Below are 21,132 nucleotides of genomic sequence, written 5' to 3' on the forward strand. Positions count from 1 at the left end.
AACTTTAGTTAATGTTCACATCAAACATCAGAATGGGGAAAAGTGTGATCTCTGTGACTCTAACCGTAGGTTGTTGGTGCCAGATGTTGGCTGGTTTGAGTATTTCAGAAACTGCTGATTTCCTGGGAAATTCACACACAGTCTCGAGAGTTTACCCAGAATGGTGTGAAAAACAAAATATATTGAGTGAGCAACAGTTCTGTGGGTGGAAATGCCTTGTTGATAAGAGAGGTTACAGAAAAATGGCCAGATTTGTTTGAGCTGCCAGGAAGGATATAGTAATAATTAGAGCTGCAACAACTAAACGATAAAATCGATAATAATTGATTATGAAAATCTTTCTCAACGAATCTCATTATCGATTAGTTGGTCTGCGCGCGGCACGGGGGAGATTTACTCATTACGTTCTGTTCCGAAAACACTCTTCTGAGACTAAATACTAAAGCTGTGTCCCAAATGAATTACTGTACACTTACGCTATGCACTCTGCACTACCGTCTATTGTGTGGATTTTAGAAAGGTAATATCATCTCAAATAGAACACTAGCTTTTTTTTTTTAACTATGCGGAAGTATAAGCTGCTTCCTAGGCGACAGCGCATGACGTCATACGCACGTTACCATTAGCAGACACCTAGAGTCACCAACAATGACTTTCTTCAGTTTACTTTCTGTCAGCGTTACCTTTTATTCCCAACATGACCTCAGTCACCATCAGACGGAGGCGAAATTGTCACGTGACTGAGGAAGAAAGTCCTCTAAGGCAGGGGTGCATTTTATATTAAACACCACGGAGATCAAACAGTGCTGCATGAACACAAACATGTTTATATCCAAAATGTTCCACTGTGTGCAAGGGGTTGGGGAAACTGGAGCACGCTGCTTAAAAGGTTTAGTTTAATTTAAGTTTGTCATTATATGCTGTATTTGCGCGCTTGCAGTGTAAATTCTGTCGTTTATTATAACGGAAGTGATGTGTTAGTAACAAGGCCGCGTTGCTGATCACGTGCTGTGTAGACGTGGTGATACAGAGTGTAGCGCGAGTAAGATCTATAATGTCTCATTAAAACATTATGATCACAAATAAACACATGTAAAATAATATGTCTAAAGACAATAACAGAAACCACAAGGTGCACTGAAAGGGAGTTTTTATTATTAATTTAGGACTATAATTTAATTGTGTTTTTTGTGCATCCATAAAAAATAATGTATAAATACTATAAAATAAATTTTATATATATATATACACCTTTATTTTAGTTTATATTGTATATAAGACCTTATGCATTATTTTTTATCGATGCACAAAAAGCACCGAATTAAACTACAGTCCTAAATTAATAATATATTCGTGTGTGTGTGTATTGGGTTCTTTTCTGTTTTGGACAAACAGTTGTGTAAAGTTTTAGTCTGAAGTTTATATTTATAACACTCAGTTTGGGGATTTTATTTTAAATAAACTAAAAAAAGGGCGCTGAAAGTTTGCCCCACCCCATCCGATTAATCGAAAAATAATCATCCAACTAATCGATTATGGAAATAATCGTTAGTTGCAGTCCTAGTAATAATCACTCTTTACAACTGTGGTGAGCAGAAAAGCATCTCAGCATGCACAAAACCATAGAGCCTTGGGTTGGATGGGTTACAACAGCAGAAGACCACATTGGGTTCCTCTCTTGTCAGCCTTGAACAAGAATCTGAATCTATTGTGGGCACAGGCACACACAAACTGGACAGATTACAAAGATTAGATTAGGAAAAAAATTACATATTGCCAGTCTTGACCTATCCAGGTTCAATGAGCCAGTGCCCATGATGGCCTCAGATTCTTGTTCTTGGCTGACAGGAGTGGAACATGATGTGGTCTTCTGCTGTTGTAGCCTCAAGGTTTCTGAAATTTCTGAGATGATTTTCTGCTCACCATGGCTGTAAAGAGTGCTTGTTTGAGTTACTATAGACTTCTTGTCAGCTCAGAGCAGTCTGTTCATTCTCCTCTGTTCTCGCTCAACAAAGTATTTTAGCCTGCAGACCTTTCACACACAGGATGTTTTTGTTATTTGCGCCATTCTGTGTAAACTCTCGAGAGTTTATGGATATTGCGCTGCTGCCACATGATTGGTTGATTGGATAACTGCATGAGTGTACAGGAGTTCCTAATAAAGTAGACAGTGAGTGTATATTGCTTGACGAATTCTTCGGTCAGATTTTACCGTCAGTACAGTAGGGCTGCACAATTAATCGAATATTGATCGTGATTACGATTTTGACTGCCCACGATTACATGAATATGATCGACTGCAATATTGACGTTTAACGTTCGTCCTCCGCTCATAGAAAACTCCACTGCATATCAAATCAAGCGCTTCCTAAACTTATAGCCAGTCACCATAGAGTGGCGTAGGGATGACGTCATTTTGTAATGCCAAAACCCGGAAACAGTGTTAGCATGTTGGCACTCGCGCTGCCAGCTTCGCTTCGAGAACCAGCACTTGTGCGATGGGAAATTGTGACGCTAACAACTTGCTAAATGGGACTACATACATTGTTGGGGACGTTAAATGTCATCACACCGAACAGGAAAAAAAAACTTTGCAGATAAACTGGATCAGGTTTGCTGTGCACAATTCCCAAAAAAAAACATGAATGAAGATTCATCCACAGAGTAAATCTGTATTATGGAAAATGTTTTTAAATCAAGTTTGGAAAAGTTGTCGGAAGCTTGGTGATGGTGACGTTGAAGTCGAGCGACCGTGGTGTAGTTCGTTTATAGCGTACGGTTAGCTTTTTATTTCTGGTGATTGTATTTAGGCTTCAAACTTCATAAAAGTTGTGTTCATTTGTGAAAATGATCTTGATGGACAAAACGTGTTAGTTTCCCTACAGTACAGTCCGGTTGATGGGCTACTCGGGTCTTTATGCAACCAGGATGTGTGCATATTTCTTTGTTTACAAACACCAAAGGGGTCTATACATGACAAGAATCTCAGGATGTTTGCAAAGTTTTGCACAATAATAATATTATAATATTGGCAATAAAATAATATATTTTATATAATTATAAAAAATAATATATTTCTCAATAAACATAACTGGATCATGGCAATGTAATATCATGTAGGGATGATAATATCTTACAATCCTAGACTTTTTTGCTCCCATGTCACTGAATTTGCTGGTAAAATTGTTCCTTGGACCACCAATTGGTATTTAAATTATTCTTTCCACGGTAATCTGCATAACCTCTGAACTATTCTTGTTCTAATAACTGGTAGGTGTTGCGTTGATTAATCAACTAATAGATTAATACATTCACTAGAGATCCCTGTGGGGAGCTAACCCCCAGCTTGTCCAAACAAGTGCATTCTAAAAACTGGTATATGCACTCAAAAATTGTAGCGTGATACACAGAGTTCAAGCACACAGGACTAGATGTTTAGTACAGTACACTAGTATTTGCTGAGGTGATGTGGGAGATGTAAGGCATCTCAGGACTTGGTTGTGCCTCCATGTGTATCTCCTATGGGTGTATCTCCTATCTTGCTGCATGAGAGGATGTTAGCTGATTTTCCACAGAGTGGGCAAACTAGGTCTTCACCAATCCACTGATTGAGATTTTTGGGAGTTGGGAGAACATCATAAATGGTTCTCACTAGGAAACTAATCTATCTTCCTTCTTTTCCCCACAAATCTCTCCAGCTGATCAGTGTTTTCCCACATTGTCCACTTTCCCAGTTTTTCCTTAGCCACTGCTGTTGCATATCTCATCAACTCCTCTTGTGGCTACACTTCCTCCACTACCATTATTCACCTTTGTTGTTCTGTTGCTGACTTGCGCCAACGGGTCTTATTGAGCCTGTGCCAGATTGCATCTGACCAACACTGTCTGCCGGACACTGTTTTCTCATTGCTGAGATCTTATCAGTTGGCTGGTAATACTGTCCCAAGATACTGTCCTGCTTTAGCACTGTACTGTCTTGTGGTGTTTGCATACATTTGCATGTGCACTTTATGTAAAAATGTGTAGGTCTTATATAGTTCTATGTTGTCTCATGTAGTTAGTTTGTTGTTTTATGTAGCACCATAGTCCTGGAGGAATGTTGTTTCGTTTCGCTGTGTACTGTACCCAGCAATATGTGGTTGAAATGACAATAAAAGCCACTTGACACTTGATGATAGATTCAGAGGTAGTCATTTCAAGGCTCACCTTAGTGCACTGGAATTCTTCAGTCACCACCATGACGGGCAGCTCCAGAATTCCTTTGGTATACAGATGTTGTTTAAAGTTCTTTGTAGCCCCATCAGTCTGAGATATGGATACTTTTTTTTATGAGTCAGTGGCCACAACTCCAAGAGAGCAAGCCAAACTATAGGCACCAGTGCTTATGGTTTCCTGGCAGCAAGGTCTTATTCATGATTTTCAGATTTATTATTTTGCACATGTATTGAAGCATGGAATGCTTGTAATTGGAAGCATGGAAATGTTTTCTAGGCTGTATACAGCTGTTAACTAGTGCAGTTTGGCATGTTCTTTGCTGCTAACAGACTAAAAAACACAAATTGGTTTGAGATAAAGCAGTGGTTTAAAATTGGCATCAGGACCTTGTCTGTAAGAAAGGGTATAAAAACATCTAGCAAAGAAACTGCACATTTAACTGTATGTGGAATTTCTATTTTCTGAGGCATAAACATTTTTTTCACATTGAGACTAGTTTAAGTCAGTTTTTCATCTGGGATATTTCTGTTCCTGAGTTCCAAAAATCTTTATGCTTCCTTTCCAGTTGCTATTTTCTGTGACTGTACCACATCCATTTTGCTTTGCAAAGGTTTGTGTAGTGACTGCTGTCTCAGGACTTTCTCCCATTTGCTCACTCAGGCACAAGTAAGATTTTATACTTCAGAGAGATACTCATACAAACACTCTCTCCTTACATTGTGAGTTTTTCTTTTTTCACTGTCCTTCTTTTCCTTCCCCCCTCTTTGATTTACCTTCAGCATATAGCAAGGTCAGCAGAGAACAAAAATAAAAGAAGCGTTTTCTCCTCTGAGAATGAAAGGCCAAGGGCTGACGTAATGTGCCCTTGAAAGCTACACTTTCTTTTGCTTTTTTTTCTTCCCCAAATTCACGTGTTCATTAGTAGCACAATGATAGCTACTGTAATTTTAGCTGTTCTAAATTAAATATGCTGTCATAGTATTTTATGTACATATGTCTGCATACTGTTTTATGAGGAAACCATCAATATTAGATTGTACTGTACTCTTACAATAGAGATCTGAATGCTGGTGAAAACAAAGTTCTGTTTCTACATGTATCTAATGTATTTATTAGTGTTTACATCCCAACAAGAAGATATACTATATGCCCAAACGTTTATGGTCACATGACCATTACCCTCGATTTTTGAACTTCCCATTCCAGATTTAGTCCCCCTTTGCTGTTATAATATTCTCTACTCTTCTGGGAAGCCTTTCCACTATATTTTGGACTGTGGCTGTGGGGATTTGCCCATTCAGCCACGAGAACATTAGTGTGTTCAGGCATTGATGTCTTGAGAGGAGGCCTGGGGTCAGCATTCCAGTTCATCCCAGAGGTGTTCATTGGGGTTAAGGTCAGGGCTCTGTGCAGGCCACTCAAATTCTTCTACTCCAACCTTGGAAAATCTAGTCTACATGGACCTTGCTTTGTGCACAGGGGCATTGTCATGTTGGAACATGTTTGAGCCCCTCAGTTTTATTGAAGGAAAATTGTAATTCTACAGCATGCAAAGACATCATGTTCAATTGTGTGCTTCCAACTTTGTGGCAACAGTTTGGGGAAGGCCCACATATGGGTGTGATGATCAGGTGTTTGGGTCATTCCATGTCAGTTTAACCAAATTTAAAAGTATTGGTTGCACCTTTTTGTTCATCACCAAGTTTTGCTTTTACATACAACAGTTTTGTTGGTTGGCTCAATTGGTGAAATTAAATGGTGACAGACCCATGGATATAAAAGCTTGTTGATACGTTTTCTAGAGACATATCTTCAGTCTCTACTTCCTTTGGTCCACCCCAGTACTGGGTTCCAAATGGCAGCCTCAGACATCTTGGACATAATTTCATTCCAGGTTTCATAGCTGCATTCATTCTTTTTGTCAAGAAATCAGCCAGTTCAGTTGGAACAGCACAGGATCCAGCAATCCTAAAATCCCTGTGACGCCAGATCTATAATTTAAACAATTGTTTCTGCATAGATATTGTCTGCAGTATTTTAGGTATATGGTTTTACAGAAGTTGAAACCATAGCAAATATCAGACTATAACCCAAACCATAACATTTCCACCAAAATGCTTTACAGATTGTATGAGGTCCTTCTCCTGAGGTGCTTTGGTCTGCGACAAACATGTCTGCTGTTACTGTGGCCAAACAACTCTATCTTTGATTCATCTGTCCAGAGCACATTATTCTAAAAGGCCTGTTTTTGCCTATATGCTCATTGGCAAACTGTAGTCTTCCAAAGGCTTTTTCCTGGCTCCCCTTCCATTCAGGTCAAATTTGAGCATCTCTTTCTGATTGTAGAAGCATGCACTTTGACACCAACAGTTGCAAGACTTACTAGCAGATCCTGTGATTAAATTTTGGGGTTCTTGGAAAGTTCTTTTTGCATCAGACACTCTTACAGAATTCTTTAGATCTGTGTGACACCACACACCTCAATAGCAAAGGGAACACCAAACACTAGATATGAAAGGGGTATACAGTAAATAAGATCGGTTCCACCTGCACTCCCTAAGCAGGTTCTAATCTCTGGCACCCAATCTTGAACACCTGATTCTAATTTTATGGTTTTGAAATTGTGATAATTGTAGGGGTGTACTTACTTTTTCCATGTGACTGATACACATGACGTAAATTGTGAAAATTACTACAAAATGTCAGTTTTATGTGTCGTTTTATGGTGTATCACTTTTATTAATAGGTACTGTTTCAAAGGGGATAAAATGTTTGTTTGTCTGAATATGTCAGATAAACCAACAATTCCTATGGGGTGTACCTCTTTTTTTCACATGACAGTATTTGTGTAACAGCAATAATAATAAATAAAATTAAATACTTTTGAAAAAAAAAAGACGAGTTTTGTTAATCACTTGGCAGAGTAACACTTCCTCCTTTGAGTACATTGGTGGGATTGGCACAGTTACACCCAAAATTTCATGTAGCTCATCGTAGAAAGGCCAAGTATCCTTTATGTCAGCAGACTCTCTGTTTGCGCTTATATTATTGCACATGCTCATGTATATCTGCTGTAAGTTTTTTTTTTTTTTTACTTTGACCCAATACTGCAGACCAAAAAATGAGCACAAAATGGTTTTTATTGGTCGTTTCAGGGCGATTTGAGCTTGTTTGTTATGCTCACATATGCATAAAAAAATGCTGCTTCATCGAACTGAGACCACTTAAAAGGTTGAATCGGTCCAAGTGTGGAAACACCCTTAGTGGGGTACTGCCAAGGTTTTTTTTTTTTTTTTTTTAACTAGTCTTCCCATGTGCTTAATCCTTCCCTATTACAAATAGCAGTCATCAACTTGTGACTGTGACTCCAAATAGGTATCCTGTAACAGGCCCACACTGTGTATGTTTGTCTTCTGGTCATTTGACCCATTGACCCAGATGACCTGGCAGTCCTTGGCCATCGAACCATGGTTACATAATTAATGTTACATTTTATTCTTATATTACATTTTGTACTGCCAATTTCCTTTGTATCTAGTTGAGACCTTAGTAGAGGGTATGATATAAGCTAGTCAACATAATCCCTTTTCAGAACCTTCAAACTGACTGGTGGAATGAACTTCCAACCTCAATCCGGACAGCAGAATCTTGTCACTATCGATAAAACGGCTAAAGACCCACCTCTTCCGTGAACCCCCCCACCCCCCTTATTTAAGAAAAACAACAAACAAGCAACAACAAAACAATTCTGCACTTACACTGGTTCTTACACTGGTTCTTGCTTCTCTAAACTCAATTAAAAGATCTTGTATGGTAGCACTACTTGTATTGTTCTCTGCTTGATATATCGCTTTGCCTATATTCCTCATTTGTAAATTGCTTTGGATAAAAGCATCTGCTAAATGAATAAGTGAAAATGTAATTTTGAATGGCTTGTATAGCTGTTTTGAACTCTCCAGTATTAACAGACAATACTTGGAAGCCCCACCCCTACCCCCTTTGTGTGTCATGGTCTGACATTTGTGGAAATGTCATCAGCTTTATACAATGGGAGTCCCAAAAATTGATGGTATCATTTTCAGTAAACATTCAGTTTCAGTCAAGCCCAAATATTATATGCATCAGATTCATGCACATTTTTTAATAGCAATAACGTACACAATACCCTTGATCCGTAATTTTGAACATTTGAAGATGGAAAGACAAATTGTACAGTGAAAGGGATGACCACTTTTACAATAGATTTCTAAGAAATATTAAGTGTTATTTGCATTAATTTACTTCAAGACTTATCTGTTCCTATACTTTTGCTCACTTAAAAAATGGGTGGTCTGATACAAAAGGTTCTATCGTTTTATGTTGTTTAACACACCTAGATGTAAATACCTGGAAATAAAAACTGAAATCCTAAACTCTCGTCTCATATCCATCTTTTGATCTCAAACCCAAATGTCTTTGTTGTATCACACAAATAAATAAATTGGCCTTGCCGTTCCAATAGTTTCACAGGGATATGTGCATTGACTCTATGACCACATTCCTATTAACAACTGGTGAAATTAGGAAACACTTTTAATAGATATACTGAACACTGCTGAGTTTGTTTAAGAATTTGCTTGTATATCTCCAGTTGTCACATTACACTGTTGTTCATTAGAGAATTGGAATTATTAAATGGTTTGTTCATTTTGTCTTATATCTGTGATTTTTTTTTTTCCAATAAACCATTTGTCCTCTCTCTCGCTCTCTCTTGCTCTCTCGCTCCTTCTTTCACTCTCGCTCTTGCTCTCTCGCTCCTTCTTTCACTCTCTTTGTCGCTCTCTGTATCTGTAGTGTTTGCAGGGGATGTTGTCTTCGCTGCAGTGTGAACTTAACATTCAGAGATATCTGCTAAAAATTGAGTCACTTCATCAACCCAGAGTCAGTAATTGCCAGGGCAGTGAAGTATATGCACCCCAGTTAACCTTTGTGTATGTGGGCATGTGTGGGTGTGTGTATCCATCCCAACCCATGATATGAAAGAAACCAATGCTTTGTTTTCCATGAATGTGTTGTTTGCCTGGTTCAGGGTCCATAAATCTGAGTTCATCACCAAAAACAGTTTGTATTTCATTACAAGTTAAACAGTAATGTATTTAATAAGTCTATATGACTCAATAATCAGATTTCATTTAGTTTAGCCCCATGTTCTAGAAGTGAGATGGTAGCATCACTACTTCAAGTACCATCAGGCAAATAGGAGAGATGTGCTGATAGATACTGTATTATTTCATTTTCTTACACAATATATTATTATTCTAATGAACACAACTAATTTAAGGTTACCAGTTGCTCTGTATTTGTTTTAATTGTAAATATTTATTTGGGAGTTTTTTTTTTTATTGGAGCTGTCTCTAAAGACGGAGGCAGTCTTTGTCCCCTAGCTGGTTCTGTTGCATACATGCCTCTGTATAAAAATGAAAGATATCTAATGAACAATATACAAGTGTGGAATAACCTGATTATTGGGCTGAAATGCTGAAATTGGCTTCAATACGATTTAAGATGATATTGCAGCATTTCCCAACCTTTTTTCAGTCACGGCACCCTTTGAAAATTTTTTAAAAATTTGTGGCACCGTACACAAACACCTAATGCTATGCGTTAGCTACATGAGGATGAAGTTGATGGTCCAGAAGCATCTGGAGCTTTTCTTTTAAGAAATCTGTCCATATTCTTTTGCACTACACAAGCATCGTCACGCTAATTATTAGGAGAAAACACACACATACTGACGTTGACAGGTCAGTGAGGGGGGTCGAGGGGGAGGTAATTAGTCTTTTTTATATATATAGTTTTTTATTATTATAATTATGCATATGTCTGTCTAGCTTATTATTTCTGTGTCTGTGTTATTATTTCAGACATCAGATATTTATCATGTATATTAAATGTTTTATACACATTTTAGTAATTTAGAAATGTTTGAAGGATTTTTACACGGCACCCCTGCTCTTATCAGAGGGCACCCCAGGGTGCTGCGGCACCCCGGTTGGGAAACACTGGTATATTGTATGCCATTTACAGGCCACACGATTAATCTAGTAAATGCTTAAATAGAATTAAGATGACTTGATTTATGAGTTGAAATAATGAGGACTGTTGTTGGTTGTGAGCTCAGACCTTTTCTCTGCTCTATGTTTGGATGTTGCACTGATTATGATGACTGATTAATGGATGGTTGTGTTTTGCCTCTCTGTTGATGACTGTTATTTTATGCTACTATAAATGGTCTCTATGCTGATGTAAATGATCTCAAGATATATGTATTGAGTTGTATGTGTATTTGTGATGGGCCCTGTGCATTTTCACACCAGTTTGGTTTCGGAATTAAATGATTAGTGTATGAAATTTGGGTTGAAAGATAAATTTGTTGTGGTGAACTGGATTGCTGAAGCAATGCCTTTCACACTGCTTCCAGTAGAACGTTAATAAATGTTAAACTGTATCATTTCTGTGTGTCTTTCTCTGTTGTTGCTTTCAGAACCAGAGTGCCAGGGCAGGTGTGGTGTGCTCAAATCTAGTAGCAGTGTTCAGTGATCAGCCAGATCTCAGCTCACTGGTGCCTCTGGACGCTTTAGAGGTCATGTCGGAGTGTGACGTGCCTGCTGCCTTTACTCGTGGTTCCCGCTCCCGGGCCAGCCTACCTGTGGTGCGCTCTGCTAACCAGACCAAAGACCGCTCACTAGGTACATACATACATACATACATACATACATACATACATACATACACACACACACAGAGTCAATCAAATTGTGTGACATGGCAGGTAGAACTGCAGTTTCATTAAAACACAGTCACTGTAGTTAGACACTGGAAAATTACTGGAAAAGTACATATAAGTAGAAAGTGCAGGATATTCAAATTGAAATATAGCTTAAAGTTTAAAGTATACAGTATATATAATATATGTATACATTATTTATGCAGCCAATGTTCACTTTTCTCTGTCTCTTTCAAAAATGATTTGTTTGTGTGCGTGCGCGTGTTCATGAAAGTCATAAGGGTGAATGCAATTTTGTTATTTTCCATCCAGCCAGTAAGATCAGAGGCTCTACTTATGCACAAATAGGCACATATTATGGGCTAGAGCTAGTTTGTGGTTAGGCACACACACAAGAAATCATTCTGAAGGAGACTGAGGAACATGAACATGAGCTGGTACACACACAAACGTTTCACCCTCTTTCAGGTTTTTATCGTAAGTGCTCAAAACACACCTACCTTCCTTTGACCTTTCTCCATGCACGCACACACATACTTTGAAAGAGAAGCCTCCACTTGGCCCAGAAGCACTGATTGGTTAGTTTAAATGAACAACATCTGGAAAGAGACAGGGAGAGAAAGAGGGAGAAAGAGAGGGAGGGAAGTGGGGGGAGAGATTTCTTCTCTAAATAAAGCTTGTGAAAGAACACTGTGGTGAAACAGACATTGTGGAATCACAACGCTTTGAACAGATAGAATGTCTGTTTTTCCTGCACTGCGGAGAGCGACAGTAAGTGTGCTTTTCTCTCTATTCACTGAAGTTGAAGTTTAGATGTATGCATTCATTGCATAACTATTAACTTTAACAGTCTTTAAATTATTATAATTTTTTTTAAACTTCAGCTGCATTTTGTTTGTTCTGTTCTAAATCTGGTCTGTAGTAAGTTGTTTGGAGGTATGGCCTGTTCCACTCTGACTTTAACATAAATTATCTTTATTGCAGTCTTCAGACGTATTTAACTTTTTGAACTACAGCTTTTAAAACATTATGGTTGCTTTGTCAGGAAAATAAATATTAAGAGTGCAGAAACTGTAGATACTCATGGATCTTCCATATTTTAAACAATAGTCTATTGTGAAGTATTGTTTAGCTGCTCTATAGAAAAAGTTTGTTCATTTCCTGAGCTCTCTGGCTTTTTCCCCCTAATTAATTAAAACTGTATTTTAGATGCATCTGTGATAGGATCCTGAATTACTATCCTGTCTAAGCCTGTCTCTTCAAACAGCGTTTCCCATTTGGCTATGCTGAACATTTGTTTCTCGTTTATAGAGATAGCAGGAGCACACGCAAGCTGCAGCCTGCAGTCGTTTTGAATTTGTTTCTGATCATTATGTTTCTGATCTGGCATAAAAGTGTACTGCTCACAATTCTGTGAAATTTTGAAATTAGCATTATTTTTCTGTTTTTTTTTCTCCCCAGGGTTTAGTTTTATTATCTGTTGAGAAGGCTCTGCTTGAGTAAAAGCATATTTTATTCTGCATATTTGATAAGTACAAGAAGTCTATTAGACGAAAATTATTGCACCAATGGCAGCAGGAATGCAGTATCAGTTGTAGGAATAGTGTGGGGAAAAAATGTATTTCCTTTTAGTTTTCTTTCAGGAAAGTAGTAAAACTTGTTCATCAGTTTATCATTCGTCAGTAATATGGCGATGGGAAAAGTTAAACATCCAAATGCACATGGAAGTCACCAGAAAAAATCCCTCAAGCACAGAGAACATGGGAAATGCTAAAAAATAATATATAGAATAATAAATTGCTATATAATTAACTAATTAGTTTAAACCATTTTGTGTATCAGTTTATTTTCTCTTTTTGTTCATTGGATGTAGGGCTGGAAGACTCGAGTCCAAACGTGGACTGGAGTCTAGTCTGAAGGCACTTTCTGTATTGACATTCGTCTCGCTAAATATTGTCTTGGTCTTGGCAGAGAATTGGTCAATTTTTGTCTAGTTTTGTGTACTTTTGACATGCACAAAGTTTGACAAGAAGTAATTTCTTCTGGCATGGCTAGATTTATGCACAAGCTCACTTGAGCTGTTATGTAGAGCTCCACTAATGCACTCTTTCACTAAAATGGTGGATGCTAGTAAAGAGCCAGATTCCTAATAACCATTTCACGTAAATGCTTTTCAAGGGTTTATTTGCAACAGTTATTAAATACCACAGCTACATATGGAAGTTTGCATGTTGAATGGCATTGTTTTGTAATAATACAGCTGAAAAATTTCATGAACTTCCATTGCTTCTTGTTTTTAGCAGCCTGTCCACTCCGGAAATCATCCTCACGCTTTTTCCTCATGTATGTATCCCGTAAGCTTTTTTTCTCCTTCTTCGTCTACTTCTTCAGATTTCGACGTGTGCGCAACAAGACAGTTTTGGCTTGAGCGCCACCAAGTCGTGGTTTTTATGTAACATCAGCAGCTCCGGGCACGTGAACAAAAGTGCAAATCGCATTGGTCAGCCAGTGTTTAACACGGTGCGTCAAAAAAAAAAAAAAAAAAAAGCAATCCTCGAGAGGTAAAAAAAAAAAAATTGCCGCTTTAACGCCACGCGTTTTACACGTGGGTGTGAACACTCTTGTTGACAGCCATTGATTTGGTCACAGGACTTTAAACGGACCGCTTAACGTGCTAAAAAAACGTCCCTGTCTGAACCAGCCTTAAGTCAGAGGTTACTGAATGGATAGACAATGCAGGTGTAGCCAGAAGCAAAGATGTGGAAAACGATTTTTATGGTGCATTTTATGATTGACATTTAAAAGTGCACATGGTTTTTGTTAGGGATTAAAGTTATAAAAGGGACATATCTCTTGATCTGCAAGGAGGGATGTTTTTGTTTTTATTTTTTTTGTTTTTTGCAAACTGGATGTCCGTCCTCGAGGACAACCCCCCCTTTCGTTTTTGGAATATCCAGTAGTAATCCCATGCTGCTGATTTTAATTTCTTTTTTGGCAGAGGACTGAGATTGGTGATATTAGCCTCGCCTTTCTCTAACATTTTCTCTGCTCTGTCTCTCTCTCTCTGTGTGTGTGTGTGTGTGTGTGTGTGTGTGTGTGTGTGTGTGTGTGTGTGTGTGTGTGTGTAGTAGGGATGTCACGATACCAAAAATTTAGTAGTCGGTACCAATACCACCAAAAGTACACGATACTCGATACCAAAGTCGATATGCCATATTTATATTTTTTTATACCATATTTATATGGTATTAAAAAATAAAATTAAAAACTCCTGGTGGACATCCTCTGGCTAATACTGGCAAAAATAGAGAGGGGGGGATATTTTAGTTATCAGACACTGTCTGACAATGAGTAATAAAGTGGTCATTTTATTAACTTGTAAACTTGTAGAGGCTAAGGTGCACTCCTAAGCACGTGCACACACACACACCTTATACACTAAATGCAAGCATTAGTTTAAATTGACTGATATGGTGGCAGGCCAAAAAGATTTATTAAAAGCATGAACATTTGAATAATTATTAGTGACATTAGGCTACATTTAGCTGACAGGACACGGGCTGAATGGCGATGCATGGTGGACCATTAGGAGGTAGTTTATAACATTGCAATGTGTTAGCGTCATTAACAATAACCGGCTATCACAAACATTACATGGAGCATAACGTTAGCTGGTTTCATGGCTACAATGCCAGCTGCCTCAAACACACATAATATAGGACCGTCTTTCAGGTGCTTTGCCAAATTCCAGGTGTTTCCGGTTACACACCGGCCTCAGAGCATCAATTATATATTTGTTGTCATCCACCTCGAATGTGAAGTATTTCCAAATTTGACTCTTACCACCTTTCCTCTCAACGAGTCGGGGCGGAGCTAAACTTGTCACCATCTTCTGTAGTTTTTCCTAAGCTATCTAGCTAAACTATCTTCTGATCGCTAAACTATCGTCTGTAGTTTTTCCCGTGTGCTTGTAGGCGTTCTTCTTCTTCTTTACCACTTGTGGACCGACTAAAAGACTTATACGTATTTGCTGCCCCCTTCAGTTCTGGAAGAATTGCAACCTCTGTACCTTTGCTACCAACGGTACCTATGCTACTACAGAAAAACAAGTACCGTCACGTTTTAAGAATGTTGGTACCGAAGTATCGGTTCTCGTGACATCCCTAGTGTGTAGCAAGTTGACAAGTGTGATAGGCAATTGAGGAGTAAAAGAGATGCGTATGCACAGGTGAGATTCTTCGACTGGTTCCTTTTCTTTTCTTTTTTTTTTTCCATACTGTAAATAAGCAAATGTACTTGGTACGATAACCATCAACTTTCATACTATGGTTTACCGTAAAACCGGTATACCACTGCAACCCAACCGGAAACATTTAGTTGCAGTTATTGCTGCACAGGGGGGGGTCACACCAGATACTTAAAGCAAAGGTTCACATACTTTTGCCACTCACATATATGTAATATTGGATCATTTTCCTCAATAAATAAATGACCAAGTATAATATTTTTGTTTAATTGTGTTCTACTTTTAGGACTTGTGTGTAAATCTGATAATAATTTAGATCATATTTTTACAGAAATGTAGAAAAATCTAGTTTCACAATCTTTCAAGCACCACTGTATATTTTTAATATACATTGGTATATAAGGAGTAAATAATTGAGGAAACACATTAATGGAAGAATAATATTGTTCAATCAAGGACGCTTGCACTAAAGCCACTAAAGCATAGATGACACCCATACATTTCAGAAGCAGAAGAGAATTTTGGATTTTCTAAAGGGGTCATGAATTGAGACATCGAATTGCCTTGATCTTTTGACATATAAAAAGTCATTGTACTATAAAAACATCATGTACGTTTCAGAACTCAAAACTTCCTCGTTAGTCCAAAAACAGCTTTTATTGAAACAAAGCTGCCAGAATGGTTCGTTTCATATTTCGTCTCGGTATGACATCATAGTGTGATGGAAGATCTACATCATTGCCTCTTTAGCCCTGCCTACCAATTCGCACATGTAGTTGGAGGGGAGTACTGTAAATACGAGAGAGGGAGAGAGACACACAAACATAGGATTACTCCAGCAAAAAAATGATGGAGATGCCCCTGAGGATTACAAGACCTTGTGCAGTGCCAAGTTGTGGAAAAACACACACACATCTGACTCTGGCTCTGACATGTACGGCTCTATTTCACCGGTTGCCATTTTTCAACATTGCAAGTTTTCAAAACAATCCACACGTGTAATGGCGGGGTGTTGAAAATTACCCAATCATAGCAGTGGCCGTTTACTTCCAAGTCTTTAATGTGACACATCTATCAAAATGGAGTGTTTCAAAGAGAGTGTTTGTGAAAAATTTTTGTGAATTTAAGGACACTGCAATGAATAGGAGCTGTCTTTGTTTCTATTGTTCACTGTCTCACAGGAATTTCTGAAAGGTTTTTACATGCGTTTCTATGGAAGCAGAAATATAACAGGGGATGTATTAATGTACATCTAAAAAAAAAATTAAATGTTTGGAAAATTTAATCTGAATCTCTCTCTCCCTCTCCCTTTCCCCCCCTCCCTCCCTCCCTCCCTCCCTCTCCCCCTCCCTCCCTCCCTCTCCCTCATTCAGGTGTGCTATACCTGCAGTATGGTGATGACACAAAGCAAATCCGGATGCCCAATGAGATCACAACTGTAGACACAGTGCAAGCTTTGTTTGTCAGCGCCTTCCCGCAGCAACTTAGCATGAAAATGCTTGAGACACCCAGCACAGCCATCTACATCAAAGATGACATGAGAAACATGTACTATGAGCTGAGTGATGTCAGGTATGTAGTGTATGTGTTATGGATATAATCATTTACCATGCAACATTATGATGCTATTCCATAATAGCGAAATGTGAAATACTCACACTGTTAACCTTATGCAATGCTTGTGCTTTATTTGTGTAACACACTAGCTATATGATATTCCAAATGTAAATTTGTGGGGGTTGGAGGCAGCTGGGGGTGGTTTACTAGAACTCTATATACCCATGAAACCCCCAGATGCTGATCTGTAATTCATCTAAGATGAAAGCTACTTAAGAAATTGTCTGACCAAGCAAATATGTCTTCAACCTAGACTTTACAGGCTAAGACTGTGTCTGAGTCCCAAACACTAATTGGAAGGCTGTTCCACAGCTGTGTGGCTTTGTAGAAGAAAAATCTCTGACCCCTGCTGTAGTCTTCATTCTTCATTCTAATTAGGAATCGATGCAAGTGTGGAGGATCATAGTCATAAACCAAAATATGCCTATGTATATTACTGTGGGGTGAGACCATTAAGTGTCATTTAGTATTATTCTGTTATCTGTGAAAAGTTTTACTGGAAGCAAGTGTAGTGTGAATAAAATATGGATAGTGTGTAGAGCTGCAACTAATGATTATTTTCGAATACTTGGGCGATGATTTATTTATTATTATTATTATTTTTTTCCGATTAATCGGGGGGTTTGAGTACCCTTTTTCCCCCCGTTTATTTAAAATAAAATCCACACACGGAGTGTTGCATATATAAACTTCAGACTAAAACTTTACACAACTGTTTGTCCAATTATATAAGACTGAAAATAAGCCAGTACACACACACTATTAATTTAGGACTGTTTAGTTCAGTGCTTTTTGTGCATCCATAAAAACATAATGCATAAATGCGTGTGCGTGTGCGTGTGTGTGTGTGTATATATATATATATATATATATAAGTTTATATAATATAATAGTATTTATGCATTATGTTTTATGGGTGTACAAAAAGCACTGATAATTAAACTCCTAAATTAATAATAAAAACCTCCCTTTCACTGCACCTTATGGTTTCTGTTACTCGCTGCCTTTAGACATATTGTTTTACTTGTGTTTACTTTTGATCAGTGTTTTTATTAGACATTACAGATCTTACACGCGCTCCCACTGTGTATCACCACGATTGAGGAGCAATGTGGCCTCGTTACTAATATATCACTTCCGTTATAATAAACGACAGAATCTCCACTAAAAGCACCAAATAGTGGAACCAAGTGTGCAAATACAACATATATTGACAATAAACTTAAATTAAGCTAAACCTTTTTAAGCAACTTGTATCAGTTTCCCTTCCACACAGTGGAGCATTTTTGATATAAACATAAGTTTGTGCTCGTGCATCACTTTCGTGTGTCCGTGCTACACAAGCTTCGCTTTGTAAAGTTTGATCTTCTCCGCAGTGTTTAATATAAAATGCTACCCTGCCTTAGAGGACTTGGAGGTCGCACACTTTTTCCCACCGTCACTTGACAATTACGCCTCTGTCTGATGGTGACTGAAGTCATGTTTGGAATAAAAGGTAACGTTGACATAAACAGTAAACAAGAAATTTATTTTCGTTGACTCTGGGTATCTGCTAAAACTAGTGGCGTCGCATTGCATGCGTATGACGCCATGTGCCACTGACTCGGAAACGTCTTGTACTTCCGGTTAGTAAAAAAAAACTCTAGTGTTTTATTTGAGATGATATAACCTTTCTAAAATTCATACACTAGACGGTAGAGTACATAGTATAAGTGTACAATACTTCATTTGGGACAAAACTTTAGTGTTTACTCTCCGATGCATGTTTTCGTAAAAGAAGTAACGTAATGAGTAAATGTACCCCATGTCGCACGCAGACCAACTAATCGATAATGAGATTTGTTGACAACGATTTTCATAATCGATTATTATCGATTTTATCGTTTAGGTGTTGCAGCTCTAATAGTGAAGTCAAATGTTCTAGTTCTAGTAAGAATCATGGCTTATGCATTTTGGACTAACTTTGGCTTGTTTATGTAATGCTTCTGAAATGGAAAAAAGATATGCAGTGATATCTTCTGTTAGGTTCCAACTAGAGACTGCCATCATTAATCACACCATGGTCTTTAACTGAAAATATGATGCAATCAAAAGGCTGTCCAGAGTTACTAAATAATCAGAAAGCTTTCTTCTAGATGCCTGTGGTCCTTGTGGAGTATTTTGTCTTGTCAGAATTAAATAAGAGGAACGTACTCAGCATCCAGTATCTAATGTCTTAAACATCAGCCTAATAAATAAGTCATCTGGTTTTGCTATAACGTATGCATTACTAATTGCAAATTTTTTTGGTCAGTCAGATAAGTCCTGAACCAGCAAAGAGGTCTTCTGTTAACTCCAACTAGTCTATCTACCTTGCCTTTCTAAACATGTCCTCTCTAAAACATTCTGCAGCATTTTCTCTAAACAAATAATGTAATATCTGCAGTGTTACTGTTAGCAACAGATCCTTTAAGTCCTGTAAGTTGCAAGGTGGGGCCTCCCTGGATTGGGCTTGTTTGTCCACAGATGCTCAATCTGGGGAATTTGGAGGCCAAGTCAACACCTTGAACTCTGTCATGTTCTTCAAACCATTCCTGAACATTTTTTGCAGTTTGGCAGGGCACATTATCCTGCTGTAAGAGGCCGTTGTCTTTAAGGAATACCGTTTCTATGAAGGGGTGTCCTTGGTCTATAACAATGTTTAAGTAGGTGCTCCGTGTCAAAGTAACATCCACGTGAAGGCAAGGACCCTAGGTTTCCCAGCAGAACATCACACTACCTCTGCTGGCTTGTCTTCTTCCCATAGTGCATCCTGGTGCCAGCTCTTCCCCAGGCAAGTGACTCACGCGCACCCAGCCGTCCATAAGATGTAAAAGAATGCATGATTCATCAGACCAGGCCACCTTCTTACATTGCTCCATGGTCCAGTTGTTATGGTCCATGTCCAATGTAGGTGCTTTTGGCGGTGGACAGGAGTCAGCATGGGCACTCTGACCAGTCTGGAGCTACGCAACCCCATTCACAGAAAGCTGCAATGCACTGTGTGTTCTGACACCTTTCTTTCATAGCCAGCATTAACTTTTTCACCAATTTGTGCTACAGTAGCTCTTATCTGGTATCGGACCAGACGGGCTAGCCTTCGCTCCCCACGTGCATCACTGCGCCTTGGGTACCCATTAAACTATTGCTAGTTCACCGTTTGTCCTTCCTTGAACACTTTTATTAGATACCAACCACTGCATAGTGGGAAGACCCTACAAGAGCTACCTTTTTGGAGATGCTCTGACCCAATCGTCTCGCCATCGCAATTTGGCCCTTGTCACAGTACGCTTGCCCATTTTTCCTGCTTCCAACACATCAAATTTGAGAACTGACTTTTCACTTGCTGCCTAATATATCCCATTCTTTGACATTAATATGTGAATACCCAATTGTCATGGCTTATATTTTTATGGTCACACCTCTGTAACATCATAAACACATGCGTGTTTAGCAGGAAAAAAAAAAATTGAGGTTATAGCTGCACAGCAGAGATAGGATTGCTGCTGCTGCACTTAAACTTCTCAACAGGCACAACAAACACACCTCTTTAATCTTTAATAAGCTGGCAACCACCTCGTGCCTTATATAGTGATGCAAGTATGCATGCCATGGTGATCTAAGCTGAACTTTGAAACGCACTCCCTTCTCTCTCTCTCACTTTCTTTTTTTTTTTATCATCAGCGCAGTGATACTGAATTATGGTCACATGAGTAGAACCTACCACATAATTACACACGCGTGCACACACAGACAGGTAAACACAGACAAACATCTGTCAGAAATTAGACATGGCATACACACTTTATTATTGAAAGTGAGAGTTTAGTGTACTCTTGCTTGGAGATAGTGGTAATTCACTTTGTCACACAGTTAATGTTAGAATGATCAGAAAGCACGGTCACAGGGCTTTTTAGGGACACTTAACTCATGGATTCCACCTTCAACGAAGAGTCTACCGTTTCGTCTCTCTGCTCTGTGCCTGATGGAATGTTGTCTCTCCTCTCACCTTGTCTCTCTCCTCTTTCTCGCATCGATGTGCCCTCATACTTTATTCACCCTGCAATAGACAAGTTCAGGAGACAAAATTATTTTCAGCCACATTCTGATGGCGATGTTTGGGAGGCATTTATGGACAGTTTGGATCTCTCCTTCTGCAGGAACATCACAGATCAGTCGTGCCTGAAGGTTTACCACAAGGACCCAGCACAAGCCTTCAGCCATGCACCGCGGCCCAGCAATGGAGACGGCAGGGTGAGTGCTAGCCCTG

General features: G+C 38.6%; 1 protein-coding gene across 3 annotated transcripts in view; it reads left to right on the forward strand.

The window, feature by feature from the left end:
• Positions 1 to 21,132, forward strand: part of si:ch211-285f17.1 (sickle tail protein) — a 107,336-nt gene that overhangs the window by 22,883 nt on the left and 63,321 nt on the right. Inside the window, exons 3-6 of one of the 3 annotated variants that reach the window (XM_053621843.1) lie at positions 9,049 to 9,135; positions 10,739 to 10,943; positions 16,601 to 16,799; positions 21,023 to 21,116. In XM_053621843.1, the coding sequence (XP_053477818.1) occupies positions 9,049 to 9,135; positions 10,739 to 10,943; positions 16,601 to 16,799; positions 21,023 to 21,116 (585 nt within the window). Of the gene's footprint in view, positions 1 to 9,048; positions 9,136 to 10,738; positions 10,944 to 11,563; positions 11,753 to 16,600; positions 16,800 to 21,022; positions 21,117 to 21,132 lie in introns of those variants that run through there. The other 2 variants (XM_053621852.1, XM_053621862.1) reach the window with 2 other exon arrangements.

This window comes from Ictalurus furcatus, chromosome 1 (genome assembly GCF_023375685.1).
Source record: "Ictalurus furcatus strain D&B chromosome 1, Billie_1.0, whole genome shotgun sequence".
Classification (NCBI taxonomy): domain Eukaryota; kingdom Metazoa; phylum Chordata; class Actinopteri; order Siluriformes; family Ictaluridae; genus Ictalurus; species Ictalurus furcatus.